Source organism: Mustelus asterias, chromosome 15 (genome assembly GCF_964213995.1).
Source record: "Mustelus asterias chromosome 15, sMusAst1.hap1.1, whole genome shotgun sequence".
NCBI classification, from domain to species: Eukaryota; Metazoa; Chordata; class Chondrichthyes; order Carcharhiniformes; family Triakidae; genus Mustelus; species Mustelus asterias.
The window spans coordinates 41,664,859-41,686,478 of NC_135815.1; the positions used below are offsets into that span (position 1 = coordinate 41,664,859).

At 41.9% G+C, this 21,620-nt stretch overlaps 1 protein-coding gene across 7 annotated transcripts in view; it reads right to left on the reverse strand.

Moving 5' to 3' along the window:
• The window catches only part of LOC144504478 (deoxyribonuclease TATDN3-like), a 92,839-nt gene that overhangs the window by 11,020 nt on the left and 60,199 nt on the right, over window positions 1-21,620 (reverse strand). For 3 of the 7 annotated variants that reach the window (XM_078229812.1, XM_078229816.1, XM_078229818.1), the window contains 4 exons: window positions 14,413-14,522; window positions 6,300-6,355; window positions 3,141-3,253; window positions 913-993 (listed from right to left, as the gene is read on the reverse strand). In XM_078229812.1, the coding sequence (XP_078085938.1) occupies window positions 913-993; window positions 3,141-3,253; window positions 6,300-6,355; window positions 14,413-14,522 (360 nt within the window). The remainder of the gene's footprint in view (window positions 1-912; window positions 994-3,140; window positions 3,254-6,299; window positions 6,356-14,412; window positions 14,523-21,620) is intronic. The other 4 variants (XM_078229819.1, XM_078229817.1, XM_078229814.1 and 1 more) reach the window with 2 other exon arrangements.

The window sequence follows — 21,620 nt, forward strand, 5'->3', positions numbered from 1 at the left end:
CTGGCAGACATTTGGAATTAACAAAGCCCTGAAATTTATAGCAGGATATAACCCTGAGGCAGGAGGGAATGGAGGGGTTGTTTAAGGTTGGAAAACCCGGAAGAACGCCTTTCCCTGAGGTCCTATCGATTGAAGAAGCAGAACCTGATTAATAGTTTTTAGCTGTGTTTCCAGGTCCTAGATTGAGAGACTGACTAGCCATGGGTTAGGTAAGCATTCAGCAACCGACTGCAATCAGGGAGCACAGAGATGAGAGGATGCAATTGGAGGCTACAGGGGGAGGTTGGAAAGGTCAAGGTCAGGAGAGTTCAGAAGGGCCCATGTCAGGGAATACTGCAATATCAGTGGAACAGAAGGGTTGAGTAGGAGTGTTGGACTTTGTAAGGGTCAGGGGCGGAGTGATTGGAAGGGTGGAGGGTGAAATTGGGAGGTTCACTGGAACAGAAGAGTCAGCTAGGGTGTTAGGCATTAGAAGGGTCAAGGAGGGAAGATCAGAAGGGGTGGCGAGCAGGATTACAAATATTAGGGTAGGGGTGGGATCAGAAGGTAAGGGACGTGATCAGAAAGTCTAGGGTTACAGTACAAGGGATAGGGCCAAGATTGGAAGAGTCAGGGAGTTGGGCAGGGTGGTGGTTCTGAGATCGGAAGAGTCCAGGGTGAGATTAAAAGGGATGGGGGCGAAAGTGGAGTGATCGTGGGGGTGGAATCATAGAGGCTGTGGTGCGAGGTCTCAAGGGTCGTGGGCAGGATCAGAAGGGTTGAAGATGGGATCGGAACGTCAGGGTTAGGTTGAGAAAGTGGAAGGAGCACAAGATCAGAAGGATTGGCAATTAAGCAATCAGGATGATCCCACCGCCCCCTCCCCCCTCCTGATTTTAGCAAGACAATTACACATAGAATTCCAAATGTTACCTGTTTTTCTGGCCCTAAAGCGGGAGAGTCTGTCTCCAAGCAGATAAACTCGAGAGGTAGCTGCTTCACCAATTTCTGCTTCTTGGGAAAAACAATATGTAAATCAGTGTGTCTGCAGATTACACAAATCCAAAACTGATCCAGAAAATTCAACAAAACCTTTCAAAAATCTTTTAAAACTATTCATTGTAGTAGTTTAAAGATAACCTCTCTAAGAAAAACCTCCTGTGACAAACTTATTCTGTCTATCCCACAGGTTTGTAGCAGCAAGTTTTGATACATGAAAGATGCCTAAGTGAATACTGAAAATTAACATTTAAGTTTTATATATGTACTACATGACTAGTTTGTTAGTTTTCTCTTTACTCTGCAATTTTCTGCCCTTTAGTAATAAGGGTATAATTCTCATGCAATGGTGAATTCCTATGAGGGGCAACAGACCTTCAGTATTGCATCCACATGATCACACTAAGTGGGAGCCACATAATGAATACTGGAGATTACCACCAATAAGCTGAATTCTGTCCTCATATGGTAGATGGTTTTCTCTAGTTGTCAAGGTTGCAAACAGTCTGGTTCAGCCTGATCAAAGAAGTTGAGGCAGGAGATGTGATTAATTCATCCAAATTGGGACATCATCCAGACAAGTGGTCTGACAACACAGGAACAGTAGAGGGATTGAAAGAGGTGCTGGAGAGATTGAGTAGGTGTTGTTAGCATGTTTGTGGAATCTGACCCCATGTCTAAGGATGATGTTGCCAAGTTGCAACACATCGATAAAGAAGAGGAAGAGACTAAGGATAGAGCCTTGGTAGACTCTAACATTACACTGCTGTGATGAGATGGAAGTCATTGCTGGAGATGCTCTGGATACAATCAGAGAGTGAAGGATAGAAGTAAGTGGTGGTAGTCCCCTTGAGCTAGACAATGGTTAAGAGGCATTGGAGGAGCATTATATGGTAGACCACATTAAAGGCTGCTGAATGGTGAAGGAGGATGAAACCAGATAATGCAGCACTGTCACAGAGGATTTGTTATTTATAATCTTGGTTAGGGCCATTTTGGTGTTGTGAAAGGCATAGAGATGTAATTGGAGAGATTCAAACAGGAAGTTTCATGAAAAATGAACATAAGAATGGAATATTACAACACATTCAAGACTTTGAAAAGGAAAAGGAATCTGCAGATACAGTGGTTATTTGCAAGGTCAGAGGGGTCGAGAGTGGGTGTTTTAAGGAAACAATGGTTTAAAAAGGCATTGGAGGTTTATGGAGACAGTAGACAATGTTGACTAGCCATGAGAGCCAGGAAGAAAGGTTGGGTGATCAGCGGTTAGTATAAGTGCATTTTAGAAAACAGCTCAGGCGTTTCAAGAGCAAAATAAGCTCAAGGCAGGCATTAAGGAAGATTGGAGAGAAATACGGAGGAACAATGATTTAGGGCTAGAGCAGTGGGGACATTTGACTTGATGGAAAAGGGAATCGTGAAGGAAAGTAGCAGGAAATCTTGGTGGAAAAGAAGTTTAAGTGCTCCTTGTATTTGTTATTGGAGATGATGGCAGACAGGACAGGTATGAAAAGGTTTACTCTTCAAAAGAATCTTGGACTGCAGTTTGACGGAAGAGTATGAGGTTCGACAGCGGCCGATGAAGTTTTTTTAAAATTCATTCGTGGGATATGGGCATAAAGGACATTAGTGAACCAGGTGGGTTTTCCCAACAATCGACAATGGTTTTCTGGTCATCAGTAGATTCTTAATTCCAGATATTTCTTATTGAATTCAAATTCCACTATCTGCCGCGGCGGGATTCAAACCCGGGTTCCTAGAACATTAGCTGAGTTTCTGGATTAATAGTATCGTTTATACCAATACGCCATCACCTCCCCTGTTTTCAGCCAGACCTTGTGCTAGAAAAGCTAAGTCAGTTGTGCAGCAGATATGCTCACATTTGTATCACTTTGATTTGAGGAAGTGAACAAAGGAGCCATCGTAGGAAATGACCCACACAAGAGGTAGCAAGGTTTTGTTCCTCAAGGGTGGAGGTGTGTGAGTGGTTGAGCAGACTGACAGTTGTAGAAGCATCTTGGACTTTGTTTTCCACAAATACTGTACCTTAAGCATAGCAATGAAGTTCTGGGCCTTCAAAAGAGTCTTCATTGCTTTAGTTAATATCACTGCTACATGCCTATCACGTATGTTTTTTGAGAACTTATGATATCTGATCTAACCTGCTCGCTTCTTATGATAGATGGTGGAATTGAAAAAAAAAATCCAGCTTTCACCCCTTCCATTGCCACAGAGGGTTTTCCATCAAAAGCATGAAGCAGCACTTTCTTAGCTCCTAGAAAAATAAAAAGAATAATGTCTTATTGTCTAATAATTTAGATCGTATCATTATGTAATCTGTTTTCAATTCCTTTGGATACACCCTATGCATTCTACCAATGTTGGAAATCTGAAATACTCTTCAGGTCAGGTAGAAGCTGTGGTGAAAGAAACAGAAGCTTCCAATTTTTGCCCTTCTTTCATCTTCACATGATTCATCTCAAATTCTTCCCATTCCCTTCCTTGACTTCTCGGTCTTCATTTCTGGGTATGGATTATCAAAGAATGTTCGGTAGAAGCCCATCAACTCTGACAACTACCTTGACTACACTTCTTCACACCCCACTTCCAGTATTCCATTTTTCTGTCTTTGTTGCACATGTTCCTTGTCCTCACCTTCCACCCCACCAGGCTCTGTATTCAATGGATCATCCTCTGTCATTTCTGTCACCTTCAGTGTGATGCCTTCACCAAACGCATCTTCCCCTCCCTTTTCAGCATTCCAAAGGATCCGTTCTATCAGCAACTTCCTTCTACTTCCTCTGTCCTCACTGTTCATGGCCCCAAATCCTCTTTCTAGTTGAAGCAGCGATTTACATGTATTGCCTTCAACTTAGTATATTGTATTTGTTGTTCACAATGTGCTCTGCTCCGCACTAGGGGAGACCAAAAGCAGATTGAATAACTTATTGAACACTGCGCTACCAGTCACCTGTCTTTTTAATTATTCTCTTTTCTCTCATGCTGACATTTCTGTTCTCAGCCTCCTGCGGTGCTCCAGTGAAACTCAATGTAGGCTTCACCTCAGGGTGAGTTTACCTGTTCAACCCACTTTGGGAATCATAGTGGGCGAGGGGTGGACCATGGAAAGATCCATTGACCTTGAGCAGGATTTTCTAGTTTTGGGGCAAGTGCAGCCAGAAAATCCCACCCCTCATCTTTCGATTAGGCACTTTACAGACTTTCAGCCTCAACACTGAATTCAACAATTTTAGACTACAACCTCTGTCCCCATTTTGTTTTGTTTTTCTTGGCTGGTTTTGGTTTTACTCTCTTGCTTTTTATTTTGTCTTTGAATGGTAGCTGGTCATCATTCTGCTATCCCCACCTTCTCAAGACACAACCTTTGTTCTTTTACTTGTTCCATTGCTACTCCCTTTGACCTTGCATCACCAACCCTTCGATCATTTAATTTCTATTGTCTTCCACCCTAATGCAGACTTTCCCTTTTGTTCTTTTTCTCACTCCCTGCTTTCACTTGCTTAAAGTTTATTATATTTCTTATTTATTACATTATACATCAGCTCTTTTCTCTCCTTACAGATGCTGCCAGACCTGCTGAGATTTTCCAGTGTTTGCTCTTTTGATTATTATATTTCTAACTTTTCCTAATTCTGATGAAAGGTCACTGACCTAATTGTTTCTCTCTCCACAGTTGCTGCCTGACCACCTGTGTATTTCCAGTAATTATTTTATGAGTGGGACAATGTTGAACTTGACAACCACTTCAGCATGATGGAATGGAGGGCAAAAGAAGTACGAAGCACTCCATTATCCCACATATAAATTTAGCACTTGTAACTGGAAAGACATGCCACAGAATTTACAAGAGGACTAAACAATAATGCGTACCAGTATAGGTAGAGATATGGGAATGAGCAAGAAAAGACTGCAAGAAGTTAATTGAATAACGGTAACAATAACGTAACAATGCCATTTGCCTTAAGTATTTCTGTTTAACGTTCAGGCCCAAATTTTCGCTTCCAAATCTCCTAACTTGGGAGAAACTGCCATGAACCATTGGAATTTGTACATGGTGCATATTGGAGTCCAGCCCTGCGTCCCCAGAAACAGTGCGGCCAAGTCTTGCTGTTTGAAAGGTCCATCTTAGTGCTCTGGAACTTTGTCCCAGTTATAATGAAAATAGTAAGGCCCACTAGCCCTCAATCCTCACACCTCCTCAACACCCAAACACTCCCCATGCCCCATCCAAGTCAAATCATGCCCCCCATGTTAACCTATGCCCATCTACCCGATCCCCATGCCCCTTCATGCCCGCCATGACAAACTATGCCCTGCTACCCACCCCAATGACCTCTTACAGCTTCTATGCTAACCGAGGACCCTCTACCCACCTCTTAAAGCCCACATGCCAACTTGGTGTCAACTCATGTCAACCATGATCCCCCACTCATCCCCATGGTCCCTTTTGGCCCCTATGTCAACTTAGAGTCAATTCATGCCAACCTATGCCTATCCACTATTTATACCCTCCATGCCAACTCACCCAGCATCCATCATGGGCAGGCCTCAGAAGACACGCTGAGGTGAAATACATTGAAATGCTGAGTATCCAATACAGTTTTCACCATATTGGAAAAACACTTTCATTGATAAGAGCCCATTCAATAAATTTAAATCATGTTAAGTACTTAATCCCTTAGAAAATCAAATATTTGTATTCATAGCCCCATATCAAAGACAACTAATCTCTTTATAATCACTTGGAGCTGTCAATCACTGTGAACCTCCAGGTTCCCCCATTGTGATAGTAACAGGTTGTGGAAGTAGTCAAGCAGTACTAATACTATGATGATGACCCTCAGATCTAGGTCAACAAACAGACATTGAGATTGTAAGCACTGATTTTTTAACTCAATTATAGCAGGCTGCTCTTTTCAAAATTGAATGAACAGGGGATTTAAATAACTTGACAGTTCCACCACTTTATTCATCTTTTATATACATTCATTCTTAACAATTGTTAGTCACACACTGTAGAAAATGGACCTTGCTCCAGTAAAAATGGGGTCTGTTGGAACTCAGCACTGAGTTCAAATGGCACTGCTGGGTTTGGGTTCTCATGTGTGTGAATCACATCCCACTCCATTCCACCCTGCCCCTCGCCCCAGTGAGAATAGCATCTGTTGGAAATATGGGTAGAAATTCCAGATTTATGGCTCCATCGCCATTTTGTCAAAGGCGCTTTCACCTCCATGAAAAATCGGGTCTCAATATGCATGTGACACCTATAAAACTGAAAAATAATTTAAAATTTAGACCTTGTTCCTTCAGAAGATTAATGGTTGGACGCCCAGCAGATCGAGAATGTACATTTCTATAAGGAAGAAAATGAATAATTAGAACGACACAATGCAAGCAGTATACTGAATGAACCATTACATTAAATGTAAAATGGTAACCTCCAGTTAAAAAGTTCATGTGATAGAATTGCAGTTTGCAATACCATTCACAACTCCTTAGATACTAAAGCATTATAGAATCATAGAATTCCTACAGTGCAGAAGGAGGCCATGTGGCCCATTGAGTTTGCACCAACTCTCTGGAAGAGTATCCTACCCACGCCGTCTCCCACACATTTATCATGGCTAATTCATCTACCCAACACATCTTTGGACACTAAAGGGCAATTTAGCATGGCAAATCCACCTAACCTACACATCTTTGGAGTGTGGGAGGAAACCAGAACACCAAACAGTTCATTCCTGGATGTAGCAAGATCTAAACAAAAGGTTTGGGCTGATGAATGGCAAGTAACATTCGCACCACATAGATGCCAGGCAATAAGAGAGAACCTAACCATCTTCCATTGACATTCTATGGCATTGTCAGTGCTGAAGACCCTACCACCAACATTTGAGAGTTACTCTGCAGTGAGTAACTCACCTCCTGACTTTCCAAAGGCTGCCCCCATTTATAAGGTACAAGTCAGGAGTGCGATAGAATAATCTTCACTTATCTGGATAAGTGCAGCTCTAACCATATTCATGAAGCCAATACCATCCAAGACAAAGCAGCTTGCAAGGGTGGCACCCCATCCGAGGACCACATGCCAACTTGGTGTCAACTCATGTTAACCATGATCTCCCACTCATCCCCATGGTCCCTTTTGGCCCCTATGTCAACTTAGAGTCAATTCATGCCAAACATCCATTCCCTCCATCACCAACACATAGTGGCAGCAATGTGTACCACATACAAGATGCGCTGCAGCAACTCTTCATGAATCCTTCATCTTCCAGTATCCTTCAAACCCTTGATTCCTGCCACTTATTTGACGAAGAGCAATAGATGCATGGGAACACCACCACCTGCATGTCCCACTCCAAGTCACATACTATCCTGCCTTGCAAATATATTGTCATTCCTTCACTGTCACTGAGTCAAATTCCTGGAACTTCCTCCCTAACAGCACTGTAGATATATCTTCAGCACATTTAGACTGATCAAGAAGGTAGGAGCCCATGAGATTCCAGGACAATTTTGCAAATTAGATCCAAAATTGGCTTAGTGGCAGGAGGTGATAGCCAAAGCTCGCTTTCGTGACAGGAAGCCTGTGTCCAGTGGTATCCTGCAGGAATCGGTGCTGGGTCTCCTACCGTTTGTCATGTACATTAATCATCTAGATGTATGTGTATATGGCAAGTATGATCATTAAGTTTATAGATGACATGAAAATTGCTGGTGTGATAAATAACAAGGAGGAAAGCCTTAGATTGCAGGATGACATAGACAGGCTGGTCAGATAGGCAGAACAGTAGCAAATGGAATTTAACCCTTAAAAGTGTGAGGTGATGCATTTTGAGAGGACTAACAAGACAACGGTGTATACGCAATGACTGATAGAATGCTAGGAAGCACAGAGGACAGAGAGGACCGTGGGGTACATGTCCAAAGATCCTTGAAGGCAGCAGGACAGGTAGATAAGGTGATTAAGAAAGCATATGGGACACTTGCATTTATTAGCTGAGGCATAGAATATAAGTGCAGCAAGGTTATAATTGAGCTGTATAAAATGTTCATAATGCCACAGTTGAGAGTACTGTCTGCAGTTCACACAATAGGAAGGATGTGATTGCATTGGAAAGGGTACAGAGGAGATTTACCACGATGTTGCCTGGTCTGGAGACTTTCAGCTACGAAGAGAGGCTGGTTAGACTGAGGTTGTTTTCTAGAGCAGAGAAGGCTGAGGGGGAACATGATTGAGGTGTACAAAACTATGAGAGACATAGTTAGGCGAAATAGGAAGAACCTTTTTCCCTTAGTAGAGGGGTCAATAACCAGTGACCCTCACATCACAAGAACAAATAATAAAAAATATATATTAAGTTGTTTCAGTTTTTTAAACAATTCTTAGATTAAAAATTGTGGCACTACTTCCTGTGCCATTGCAGCTAGGTATTTTGAAAATGAAGATAGAAAACTTAAAAGATTGCCCATTTGGTAACAGATTTTGCAATTTTCATAGAATTATAGAATTCCTACAGTGCAGAAAGAGGTCATTTGGCCCATCGAGTCTGCAACAGCTCTCTGACAGAGCATCAGCCCTTTTCCTGTAACCCCATGTATTTACCCTGCTAATCCCTCTAACCAACACATCTTTGGACACTAAGGGACAATTTAGCATGGCCAATCCACCTAATCTGCACGTCCTTTGGATTGTGGGAGGAAACCGGAGCACCAGGAGGAAACCCACGCAGACACAGGGAGAACACGTAAACTCCACACAATCACCCAAGGCTGGAATTGAACCCAGGTCCCTGGCACTGTGAGGCAGCAGTGCTAACCACTGCGCTAGGGACCACCATTCCGCCCCTATTCAGTTTGCTCCCATTTTCACATTAGAACCCCGCAAATCAGTAACAGTCTAAACAGAGATGCAGAATTAAAAGCATATTAATGATCTGGATGAGAATTTAGGAGGCATAGTTAGTAAATTTGGTTGCATGGTGGACAGTGAAGAAGGTTATCTAGGATTATAACAGGATCTTGATCAATTGGGCCAGTGGGTTGATGAATGGTAGATCAAGTTTAATTTAGATAAATGTGAGGGGATGCATTTTGGTAGATCGAACCAGGGCAGGACTTACTCAGTTAATGGTAGGGTATTGGGAGAGTTATAGAACAAAGAGATCTAGAGGTACAGGTTCTTGGCTTCTTAAAAGTGGAGTCACAGGTGGACAGAGTGGTGAAGAAGGCATTCAGCATGCTTGATTTCATTGGTCAGAACATTGAATACAGGAGTTGGGACGTCTTGTTGAAGTTGTACAAGACATTGGTAAGGCCACACTTGGAATACTGTGTACAGTTCTGGTCACCCTATTATAGAAAGGATATTATTAAACTAGAAAGAGTGCAGAAACAATTTACTAGGATGACACCGGGACTTGATGGTTTGAGTTATAAGGAGAGGCTGGAAAGACTGGGACTTTTTCCCCTGGTGCGTAGGAGGCTTAGGGGTGATCTTATAGAGGTCTATAAAATACTGAAGTGCATAGATAAGGTAGATAGTCAACACCTTTTCCCAAAGGTAGGGAGGGGAGTCTAAAATTAGAGGTACAGGTTTAACATGAGAGGGGAGAGATACAAAAAGGTCCAGAGGGACAATTTTTTCACACAGAGGGTGGTGAGTGTCTGGAACGAGCTGCCAGAGGTAGTAGTAGAGGCGGGTAAAATTTTGTCTTTTAAAAAGCATTTAGACAGTTACATGGGTAAGTCTGGTATAGAGGGGTATGTGCAAAACACGGACAATTGGGACTAACTTAGTGGTGAAAAAAGGGCAGCATAGACAAGTTGGGCCGAAGGGCCTGTTTCCATGCTGTAAACCTCTATGACCTCTATGATCTCCACTAACTTCAGTGATGACATTCCTTAAATTCTTCCACAGCACCTTCAGAAATCACCTGGATGTTTCTTACAATGAGTCCATGCAGAGTAATTCCAGTATTGCATCTGTGGTCAACAGCCCATAATGTTAAAACTATTCTTCACAACTCGAACTAATGTTAAGTCGGTGTCTACACATTCTGTACTTATTGACAAATGACCCTACACTGTCTGCTTTGGCACATGAGAACAACAAGTGCCTGTTCTAAATCAGATGTGCTCTTATTTTTAGTTAAGTAATACACGTGATTATCATCTTGATACTTATGGCCCTTTTCGCTCCTCTCCCCACCCGGTGTCCTGTGAATCTTTTAATACTCCTCTTCTTGATAAATATACACACACCTTTAGGTGATAGTTTGTATTATTAGAAATAAAATGTCATAATGCGAAGCGAAACAACATCTAGACTGTTCCCTGCAAACCAGAAATGGAAGTCTTGAACATGTTGTATGCTATGTTGCCATACTTTATCCCTGCGATTAGAATTGAGAGTAATGAAAAGAGGAAGGTCATGCAAATTAAACTTCTTGATTTGCTAATGTTCAATCAGATTCACAAAAAGGGAGAATGCTGAAGATGAACAGACGCAACAACAGTGAACAGCAAAGGAAAACCCAGAACATGTGTTTTGCACTGAACACACATCACAAAATGAAACAATACTGATTAATAATCCTTTTGTCCACTGAATGTCTTTTGGAACTTCCATGCTTGATAACTGCTCAAAGATTATAAGGAAAATACATGTTGTCTCAGGAGTTTCCAAGCATGGATGGACTACAAGCAATAGCCAATTTAGCCTGTAGATATTGATAATTACATCAAAACAGTATATCATTACAATGGGAAACAGAATTATTTGCATTTAGTTGGCAACATATGACCCAATGTAGGCACACATCTTTTCATTCAAAACCGTAACCAAAAAAAACCACAAACGAATATCGAACTTTAAAATGACACTTTAGTGCATCGCGGTTTTTAAGTAGACTAAGTTCCTGGTCAGGCCAAACCAGTCTGCCTCTGAAACTATGAACAGTAGGATGAATCAACACTAAACAAGTTATGTATGAAATACAATTAACACTGCACTGATATTAAATGGCATTAACACAATGATCTGTGATGCTAATATAGAGAGACACGGGTACAGGAGTATGCCGTTTCCGCCTTCAATTTGATGACGATTGATTTATATGTCAACATTATTTACTCACCTTTGCTTCATTGATAGATTTACTTAAGAAAAATCTTTTAATCTTAGTCTTGAAAGCCTTAATTGATCCAGTAGCCATAGTCTTTGTAGGAAAGAGTTGTAGATTTTTTTGCCCCACATGTGAAGAAGGGCTTTCTGATTTCCCTTCTTAATGGCCTGGCTCTCATTTTAAGGATATACACCCCTTGTTCAAAAGCTCTGGATACCTCCACAAGGGAAAGCAGTTTCTCTTTATCTATTCTTTCAAATCCATTTATCATTTTAAATACTATGATTAAATCACCACTCAATCTTCGATACTAAAGCAAATATAAACCAAGTGTATGCAACCTCTCCTTGTAATTTAATTCTTTTAGTCTATTATTATTCTGTTGATTCTGTGCTTACATCGCCTTCAAGATAAATATATTCTGCTTGACATGAGCTGAACGCAGTACTACAGATGGGATGTGCACAAAGCTCTGTATAACTTAAGCATAACTTCCATACCTTTGTATTCTAGCCCCCATTGAGATAAAAGTTAATATTCCATTCAGCTCTTTGATTCTGTCCAAACTGTTTGAGTAATATTTGAATGTGGGTACCCACACCTCTGCTCCTCCTTGTTTCCAGTTTCTCACCATTTGGAAAATACTCCTGTTTCTCATGAATCAAAGTGGATGAACTCACACTTCCCCACAATGAACTCTGTTTGCCATGGTGCCGTTATCTATTTCCCTTTATAATTTCCTGCTCCAATCTATACAATTTACTTTGCCTCCCAAGTGAATGTCATCTGAAAACTTTGATATACAAGTTTTTATTACCTCATCCAAATCATTGTACAGTGCAGAGAACACCACTTGTCGCACCCTACAAATTAGAATAACCATCTTTTATTCTTACTCTCTGTTTCCTATATCCCAATTTCTAAACTACATCACAAGGCAACTTTGCCACCAATCCAAAGTGCTTTCAGCTTTGCTAATAATCTCTTGTGTGGGACTGTCAAATGCCTTGTGGAGGTTCAAATAGCTGAGATTCATACAACACTCTCTTATCCACCATTTTACTGACACCAACTATTGTGGCATGGTGTCTGATAGATGCCAGTGTTATGGCTGTCCTGGAATGGTTTGACTAGAGCTAGTTCTGGAACACAGATGTTCAGCCAGAGGATTATCAGAACCTTGGTTTTTCCTATATCCGTTGCATTCAGCCATTTTCTGATATCATGTGAAGTGAATCAAATTGGCTGAAGACTGGCATCTGTGATGTTGTGGACCTCAGGTGCAGGCCAAGGTGGATCATCCACTCGTACCTTCTGGCAGAAAGTGGCCGCAAAGACTTCTGCCTTGTCTTTTGCACTCATGTGCAGGGCTTCATTAAAGATGCGGATGTTCATAGAACCTCCCCTTCTGTTGTTAGTTGTTTAATCATCCACCATTCTTACACAGCCCAGAGATCTTAGTCTGATAATTGTCTTTAAATAAATATAGGTAGAGGCTTTCTGAACATAGCATTGATTTTATTTTTTGCAATAACTGAGGCGCCTCTCCGACGGAGCTGAAAGGTTCTACAAGCAATTTAATGAGCACTGTTTCTTTAACCAAGTATTTATGTTTTGACAAATGGTCCTGGCGAATTGCAGTTTTTAAACAATGCAATTTAGGATGGTGATAAAATCCCGTGCTTCATCAGCTTGCACTGAAGCTGGACGAACTATTGCTGTAGTGTTTCTCTTGCGGAACCTCTGTGTAAATTGGCTCAATCAGAAATTCCTGGTCCTGCAAAGGTAGAAATCCTAGGGTTGGATTTAACACTCCTGGCCCAGGGGCTTGTAAGCAGGGGGGCATTGGTTAAATCCAGCGGGTGGCCTGCCCACTACTTGCCCACCCCTGCCCCCACCACAATTGTACCAATGGTGGGTGGCGTCAACAGCCCACCAGCCAGTGCATCAATTAAGGCCCATAAGTGGGCAATTAGTGCCAATTTAAGGGCCTCTTTCTACCACGCTGGGATTTAACTGGCAGCAGGAAAGGCCCATGCCAAGTGGCCAGCCCAGCAAGTTTCCTTGCACATGTTGGTGGAAGGCAGGGTGGGGCGTGGTACCACCTTAAACAGCTCTCTGGGCCCATCGGAGGTGCCCCAATCCCCTACTCCCAGTTTCCCTCCCCCTAATCAGGTTTAACTTCCTAATGATCTCTCCAACCCCAATCACCCAATCCCTTGCCCTGGCCTGCCAGCTTGGCACCTGGCAAGACCCCTTCCCCCACACATTCTAATCCAACACCTTCTTCGATGGGGAAAAAGATACAAAAGTCTTAAGACACGTACTAACCAACTCAAAAACAGCTTCTTCCCTGCTGCCATCAGACTTTTGAATGGACCTACCTCGCATTAAGTTGATCTTTCTTTACATCCTATCTATGACTGTAACACTGCATTCTGCACTCTCTCCTTTCCTTCCCTATGTACAGTATGCTTTGTCTGTATAGCCCGCGAGAAATAATACTTTTCACTGTATACTAATACATGTGACAATAATAAATCAAATAAATCCCCCCCAAACCCCAAGGCCACAGCCCCAAGGACCACTGCCAACCATCACTCTCTGAGGCCCACAAATCTATTAGATTCATTCCCAAATCTGAGAAGAGTGATGTGGAGTCATTTTTTCCACTTTTGAGAAAGTAGCAGGACAGTTGAAATGGCCATCAGCGATCTGCACCTTTTCAATACAAGGGCAGCTACAGAAAGAGCCCAAGAGGTCTACTCCATGCTGACAACCAACTATCCAACACTACCAACCCTGGCTAGGCCTGACTCTGCACCACCACCCCACTGGCCAGGCCACTTACTTGTGACTGAGCTGCACTCAATGGTAGGTTCTGGGAGCGAGCTACCCAGCCTGAGTCAGTAGGTCGAGGGAGATAGGAGCAGTTGGATATCAAGATAAGTACTTCTGAGTTGAGTGGCAACATGATGCAATTGCCACTCCACCGAAGTCACAGCCCCATGATGTATCTGCTCAAGGGAAATTGCATCTTGATGAGGCACAAAGTAAATACCATTATTACTAACAGTGATATAAAGAAATAAGTGAGATTTGGGAAAGGAATAGTTTGTTTCATGATACTATTGAAGTGGATCGATGTAGTATCGAATAGCTGATTTACTTGAACTGTCGGCCTGTACAAGCATTTCTCCTTGCCATAATGGGATAGCAAGTAACTTGGACTTTCCTCTCCCCATTTCCCAATTCCCATAGAAAAAAGGTTTTACATTACAAGGGTAGGTCCAGCCGCTTTGCAATTTCAATCTGTTCAATAAAGACCTTTCTCTGTTCATTTTTCTGTGCCTCCGTGCTGGCAAATCGTGGACTGAAATCCAATCCAACCTAGAATCAAATCAGAGAACAACATAAGAGACTTTATGATTCAAAATTACATATTCAGATTTCACATATTAATCCACTATATTAATGGAAAATGATCAACAACAGTATTTTTCAGTCCATTGATAATGAAGTGGCTTCACTTTCCAGTAGTGTAAATTTGAGGTTTAGGCATCCTTTGCCCGTCCTGTGAATACGTTTTAGGGAGCCGCAAACTACCAATTTCTGACTATTTGGTCCTTTATCCACTCTGAACATCATTTTCCAATCTTCATTAGGACGGGCATGCTGCCAAGAGGACTGGAAAATTGCTAACCACTGCATCATTGTTTAAAAAGGGAGAAGGGGATAGAATGAGTAATTACTGGTCAGTCAGCCTAATGTTAATAGTGGGCAAATTGTTGGGAAAAGATCCTGAGAATGAGTATTAATCATCATTTAAGAAGGTTTGTACAGGTTAATCAACAATGGTCAGCATGGACTTTTTAAGGAAAATGCCTGATTAACGTGACTGAAATTTTGGAGGGGGTAACAAGGAGTGTGGGTGAGGGTAGTATGTTTGATGTAGTCTACATTGATTTTAACAAAGCCTCTGACGGGGTCCATGGGAGTCTGATCAGAAAAGTAAAAGCCCATTTGATCTAAGGGAAAGTGGCAAGTAGGATCTAAAACATTCCTCATGGCGAGAAGCAAAAGGGTAATGGTTGATGGGTGCTTTTGTGACTAGAAAGCTATTTCCAGTGGGGTTACACAGAAACTTAGAAAACTACAGCACAAAACAGGCCCTTCGGCCCCGCAAGTTGTGCCGAACATATCCCTACCTTTTAGGCCTAACTATAACCCTCCATCCTATTAAGTCCCATGTACTCATCCAGGAGTCTCTTAAAAGACCCTATTGAGTTTGCCTCCACCACCACTGACGGCAGCCGATTCCACTCGCCCACCACCCTCTGTGTGAAAAACTTACCCGTAACATTTCCCCTGTACCTACCCCCCAGCACCTTAAACCTGTGGCCTCTCGTAGCAGCCATTTCCACCCTGGGAAAAAGTGTCTGAGAGTCCACCCGATCTATGCCTCTCAACATCTTATATACGTCTATTAGGTCTCCTCTCATCCTACGTCTCTCCAAGGAGAAAAGACCGAGCTCCCTCAGCCTATCCTCATAAGGCATGCCACTCAATCCAGGCAACATCCTTGTAAATCTCCTCTGCACCTTTTCAATCTTTTCCACATCCTTCCTGTAATGAGGTGACCAGAACTGAGCACAATACTCCAAGTGGGGTCTGACGAGGGTCTTATATAGCTGCATCATTATCCCCGGACTCCTAAACTCAATCCCTCGATTGATAAAGGCCAGCACACCATAAGCCTTCTTAACCACCTCCTCCACCTGCGGGGCCAATTTTAGAGTCCTATGGACCCGGACCCCAAGGTCCTTCTGATCCTCTACAGTACTAAGAGTCTTTCCCTTTATATTGTACTCCTTCATCCCATTTGACCTGCCAAAATGGACCACTACGCATTTATCTGGGTTGAAGTCCATCTGCCACTTCTCCGCCCAGTCTTGCATCCTATCTATGTCCCTCTGTAACTTCTGATATCCCTCCAGACTATCCACAACCCCACCAACCTTCGTGTCGTCGGCAAACTTACCAACCCATCCCTCCACTTCCTCGTCCAGGTCATTTATGAAAATGACAAACAGCAAGGGTCCCAGAACAGATCCTTGGGGCACACCACTGGTGACCGACCTCCAATTAGAAAAAGACCCGTCTATACACACTCTCTGCCTCCTTTGGGCAAGCCAGTTCTGGATCCACAGGGCAGCAGCCCCTTGGATCCCATGCCCTCTCACTTTTTCTAGAAGCTTTGCATGGGGGACCTTATCGAACGCCTTGCTAAAATCCATATAAACCACATCTATCGCTTTCCTGAGTTCCACAACTCTCAATACTAGGTCGCTGGTTTTTCATGGCATCTATCAACGATATAAATTTAAATGTTGAGGTGTGATGAAGAAGTTTGCAGATGATGTAAAAATTGGCCATGTGGTTGATATGAGGGGGAAAGCTGTAGATTGCAGAGAGATTTTAATAGTCTGACCTCGTGGGTAGAAGTGACAAATAGAATTCGATTCACAGAAGTGTTGAGGTAATGCATTTGGTGAAGGCAAACAGCACAAGAGAATACACGATAAATGGTAGGATATTGAGAAATGTAAAGACTTTGGACAAATGTTCAGAAACCTCTGAAAGTAGTGGAACAGGTTTATAAGGTGGTTAAGAAGGCATACTTTCATGTATGAGCTGAAGGGGTGAACATAAGAGCTAGGGGGTTATACTAGAAATGTATAAACACTAGCTAGGCCACAGCTAGAGAATTTTGTACAGTTCTAGTCATCACATTACAGTAATGATGTGAGTGCACTCGTGAGTGTACTGAGGAGATTAATAAAGATGTTGGCAGGACTAGAAAATATTAGTTAGGAAAGATTGGATAGGCTATGGTTGTTCTCTTTGAAATACAGAAGGCTAAAGGGAGATTTAGTTAAAAGATAAAAACAAATTTTAGGCCTAGATAGAATGGATAAGAAGGATCATTTTCTTTTAGCAGAAAGGTCAATAACCAGTGGGGATAATTTAAAGTAATTGGCAAAAAGATAGGAGGGGAGTAGGGAAATGTTTTCATACAGGGAGTGATTGACTGATTGTTGATAGTAGGATTTTTATAGAACTATTTATGACATGCCAGTTCTAGCATTTTTCAGATCTGTTGTTTTCATAGTTAGGAATGCAATGGAAATGACATTGCTGGTTCCACTGCAGTTTTGTGTTTTACTGCTGCTTCAGTTGGTAAAAGAGTTATCTTATGCACTCATTAATGAGTGAATAACTCTCAGCACCACAATTCTTCCTTGCTGGAAGACTGTATACTCAAAACCTTGTTTCTCAAAGTGATTTATTAGCATTTTTGTGGTTGCTAGCGACAACCTAGAGAGGCATTATAAACAGAGAAACAAATTTTATCCACTAGATTTATCCACTGGAAATCAGGCTCTGAAGGCTTCTTTCTTCTCTTCCATTGATGAACAATGTCAAATGAAGAAGTGGTGCAAACACTATGCCTGAGACAATATTAGTACAGCACCTCAAACATCACTATCATTATAGATTTTAAGCTTTTATTCCTGAATACAGATAACTATCTGGTAGTTAAAAAATAAAAATACATATAATGATATCAATAGTTCCAGATGATTTATTAATATTACTGTCTTTTTGTCAACAAAGACAAAGCCATCTGTTTCTTAATAAGTTCCATGAACCATTTCATGCTCAATACATAAATCAATTGGCAAGGACAATATGTTCTTAATCATTTTTAGCAACATAAAATAACATATTGTGTTGTTGAATAAAACAATATTTTGAGAGGAAGAATAAAATAAATAGTACAATTTTAAAGGATGTGTTGAAACAGAGACACCTGGGCATTTCACATACATAAGTACTTGAAGTTGAAGGACAAGTTGAGAAAGCAATTTAAAAAGCATTTGGAATTCATGGTGAAGCCATAGGCCTGAATTCCTCAGGCAAGTGCACTCACTGGGCCTGGAAACAGTTGGCCCTGGAATGTGATTTCATGTTGGCTAGCCAATTAATGGGCAGCCAGTGTGAAATGCATGCTGGGAAAGCCTCAGTGCTGGAGGGGAGGGCGGGCAGAGGTCGAGTGCTGTGGCATGTTTCCAGTGGTGGAGGCAGCTCACCAAAAGCCACTGGTGGGATCTTCCAACCCCGCCCATGTTTACAGCTGTTTTGCATGGCTCACCCGTCTTGCCGTCAGGGCTCCAGCTGCAAGGGGTGGCCTTCGGCGGGTCTGCAAGATTCTGCCTGTGGGAAGGACCAGAAAATCCCATCCATATTCTCAGACCCACTCCTCTCTCCTTCAAATTGAATGTAAAATTCCATCATATTATGATCACTGCAACTTTGGGGCTCATAGAAATCATAGAAACCCTACAGTACAGAAAGAGGCCATTCGGCCCATCGAGTCTGCACCGACCACAATCCCACCCAGGCCCTACCTCCATATCCCTACATATTTTACCCACTAATCCCTCTAATCTACGCATCCCAGGACACTAAGGGACAATTTTAGCATGGCCAATCAACCTAACCCGCACATCTTTGGACTGTGGGAGGAAACCGGAGCACCCGGAGGAAACCCACGCAGACACGAGGAGAATGTGCAAACTCCACACAGACAGTGACCCAAGCCGGGAATCGGACCCAGGTCGCTGGAGCTTTGAAGCAGCAGTGCTAACCACTGTGCTACCGTGCCGCCCCTTCACTATGCTCCTTCACTATGAGATCATTAATTAATCCCATCTCATTGCACAACACCAGGTCTAGTATAGTCTGCTCTCTGATTGGCTCTAGAACTTACTGTTTGTAAGAAACTATCCCAAAAACATTCTATGAACCCCTCATTTAGGTTACCTTTGCCCATCTGACTTTTGCAGTCCATATATAATATATATATATGATTAAGTTCTCCCATTATTTTTGCCCTGCCTTTCTGACAAGCTCCTATTATTTCTTGTTCTATGCTCCACCTTCCCATACGGTTACTATTAGGGGCCTGTACACAACTCCCACAAGTGATTTGTTGCCCTTACCATTTCTCATCTCTATCCAAACATTTTACACATCCTCATTTCCTGAATTTAGGAAGTTATACTAAACCATTATAAATCACTGATTACGCATCAGTTGAAGTATTGGTCAGGATTTTCCAAACCCCTGCCCCGAGTTTACTCGTGGCAGGGCTGGTGAGCCATTGAAATTTCTGTTCACATTGGCGAGACTGGAAGATCCTGCCAGTGTGAAGGACTCGAAAAGCCATTGTGTCCAATTTAGTAATGATATCAAGACCTTTGAGAGGGTACAGAGGAGATTTACCTGAATTCTACCAGGGGTGAGAGATTTTACTTATGAAGAGAGACTAGGGAAACTGGGAATTTTGTTTATTTGTTCTTTAATGGGATGTGCGCATCACTGGCAATGCCAGCATTTGTTGCCCATCATTAACAACCATTTGAAGGCTGTTATGAGTTAATCACATTGCGGTAGGTCAGGAGTCATGTGTGCCAGATCAGGTAAGAATGACAGGTTTCCATTCCTTAAGAAATTCAATCTAGAGAAGTGTGAGGTAATGCATTTGGTAAGCGCAAACAAGGCAAGGGGATACACAAGTAGAAGGAACTTGAGAAGTGTAAAGTCCTTGGACTGAATTCTCACTGATCTCTGAAGGTAGTGTAACAGATGGATAAGGTGGTTAAGAAAGCATATTTTCCTGTATTAGCTGAGGGAGAGAACATAAGAGCAAGGAGGTTATGCTAGAAATGTAGTTAGGCCACAGCTAGAGTATTTTGTACAGTTCTGGTCACCACATTACAATAATGACAAGAGTGTAGTAGTGTGCAGACAGAGGAGATTGAGGATGATGTTGGTAGAACTGGAAAACGTTAGTTATGAGGAAAGATTGGATAGGTTGTGGTTGTTTTCTTTGGAACACAGGAGGCTGAGGGGAGATTTAGTTGAGGTGTATAAAATTATTTTGGGTCTAGATAGAGTGGATACAAAGGATCTATGTTTTTTAGTGGAGAGATCAATAACCAGTGGGGATAATTTAAAATAATTAGAGAATAGTTGAAAAATGTTTCAACCAGAGAGTAAGGGTTGGGGGTGACGGTTGTGGAAATAGTCTGTATCTCGCTGTTTGAAAGGATATTAAGGGTAGAACATTAAAAAAGTTATTGGATGTGCACATTTAAAATGATGTGACCAGCAAAGCTATGATCAGGAACAGCTAAGTGAGATTAGGCTGGATTGTTCTTTAAGGGTTGGCACAGATATGACTGACCAAATGACCTCCTGCTGTGCCATACATTTCCATGATTCTACAAGGTTGGCTTAGATGTTCATATCCTGTTATTTTAATCTGATGTTGCACAAATACCTTTCTTACACTCAGAATTCAACTATATAATTCTTGGAAGAAAGGGAAGAGTGGTGGCTGTCGAACCCCTCCCTATCCCCACTGAGTGCTTGACACTGAGCGATCCATCCTTGGAGCTCACAAGCAAATCTGATTGTCCATTTAAGGGTCTCAATTGACCTTGGGGTGTGAAGGCCACCCAAGGAATTGATCAGATCAGGAGGCGGAAGGTGGCAGGGTTCCAACACCCTGTAGCCTGTTTAAATGCCCCCTCACGTCCCAACTCTCGGGGGAGGGTTTTAAATTCCATCCAAAATATTTGTTCAATATTCCTGCCGTTTCCTCATGATAATTTCTCCTGTCTCTGCTTCGAAGGGACTAACATTTACTTTAACTACTCTCCTCGTTTTTTTTGTATACTTGTAAAGCCTCTTCAAATCTGTTTTTATATTCCCATAACCCCTTTATTCATTCAAACCCCTTCAATGTAGTGAGTTCCAGCCTTTAGAATGTTTATCTGTATAGCATCACCACTGTGGCAAATGTAACAAGCTCAATTTACACAGTTATCACTGGAGCGTTTATGCATGGCACTTTTCAAAAGCCAATATTGACAAGTTCGATTTTATCTGTTGTCAATTTTGATTGTTTGTTTGGACTGACAATAGGATGAGCTATTTTATCACTGTTAATATATGTATAAATCAAAATTTTGTACAATTTTGACTTGAAGAGGATTTGCAGCCCAATGTTGCCGCAAATGACACAGGACTAGGAGCTACTATCTGATTGTTGATAGTGGGATTTTTATACAACTATTTAAGACATGCTCGACCCACCATTTTTCAGCTATCTTGTTTTCATACTTAGGAATGCAATGGAAAATGACACCAGTGTTCCCAAGCAGGTCTGGGTTTCGCCGCTGTTAAAAATCACTTTCAGTTGCTATGGGAGTAATCTTATGTATCCATTAACCAGTAAATAACTCTCAGCACCACCACAAGGTTTCTCACTGGATGACAGTGCACTCAAAAATCTTGTTTCTCAAAGTGATTTATCAGTACATTTTTGTGGTTGCTAGGAGACAACCTGGAGTAGTA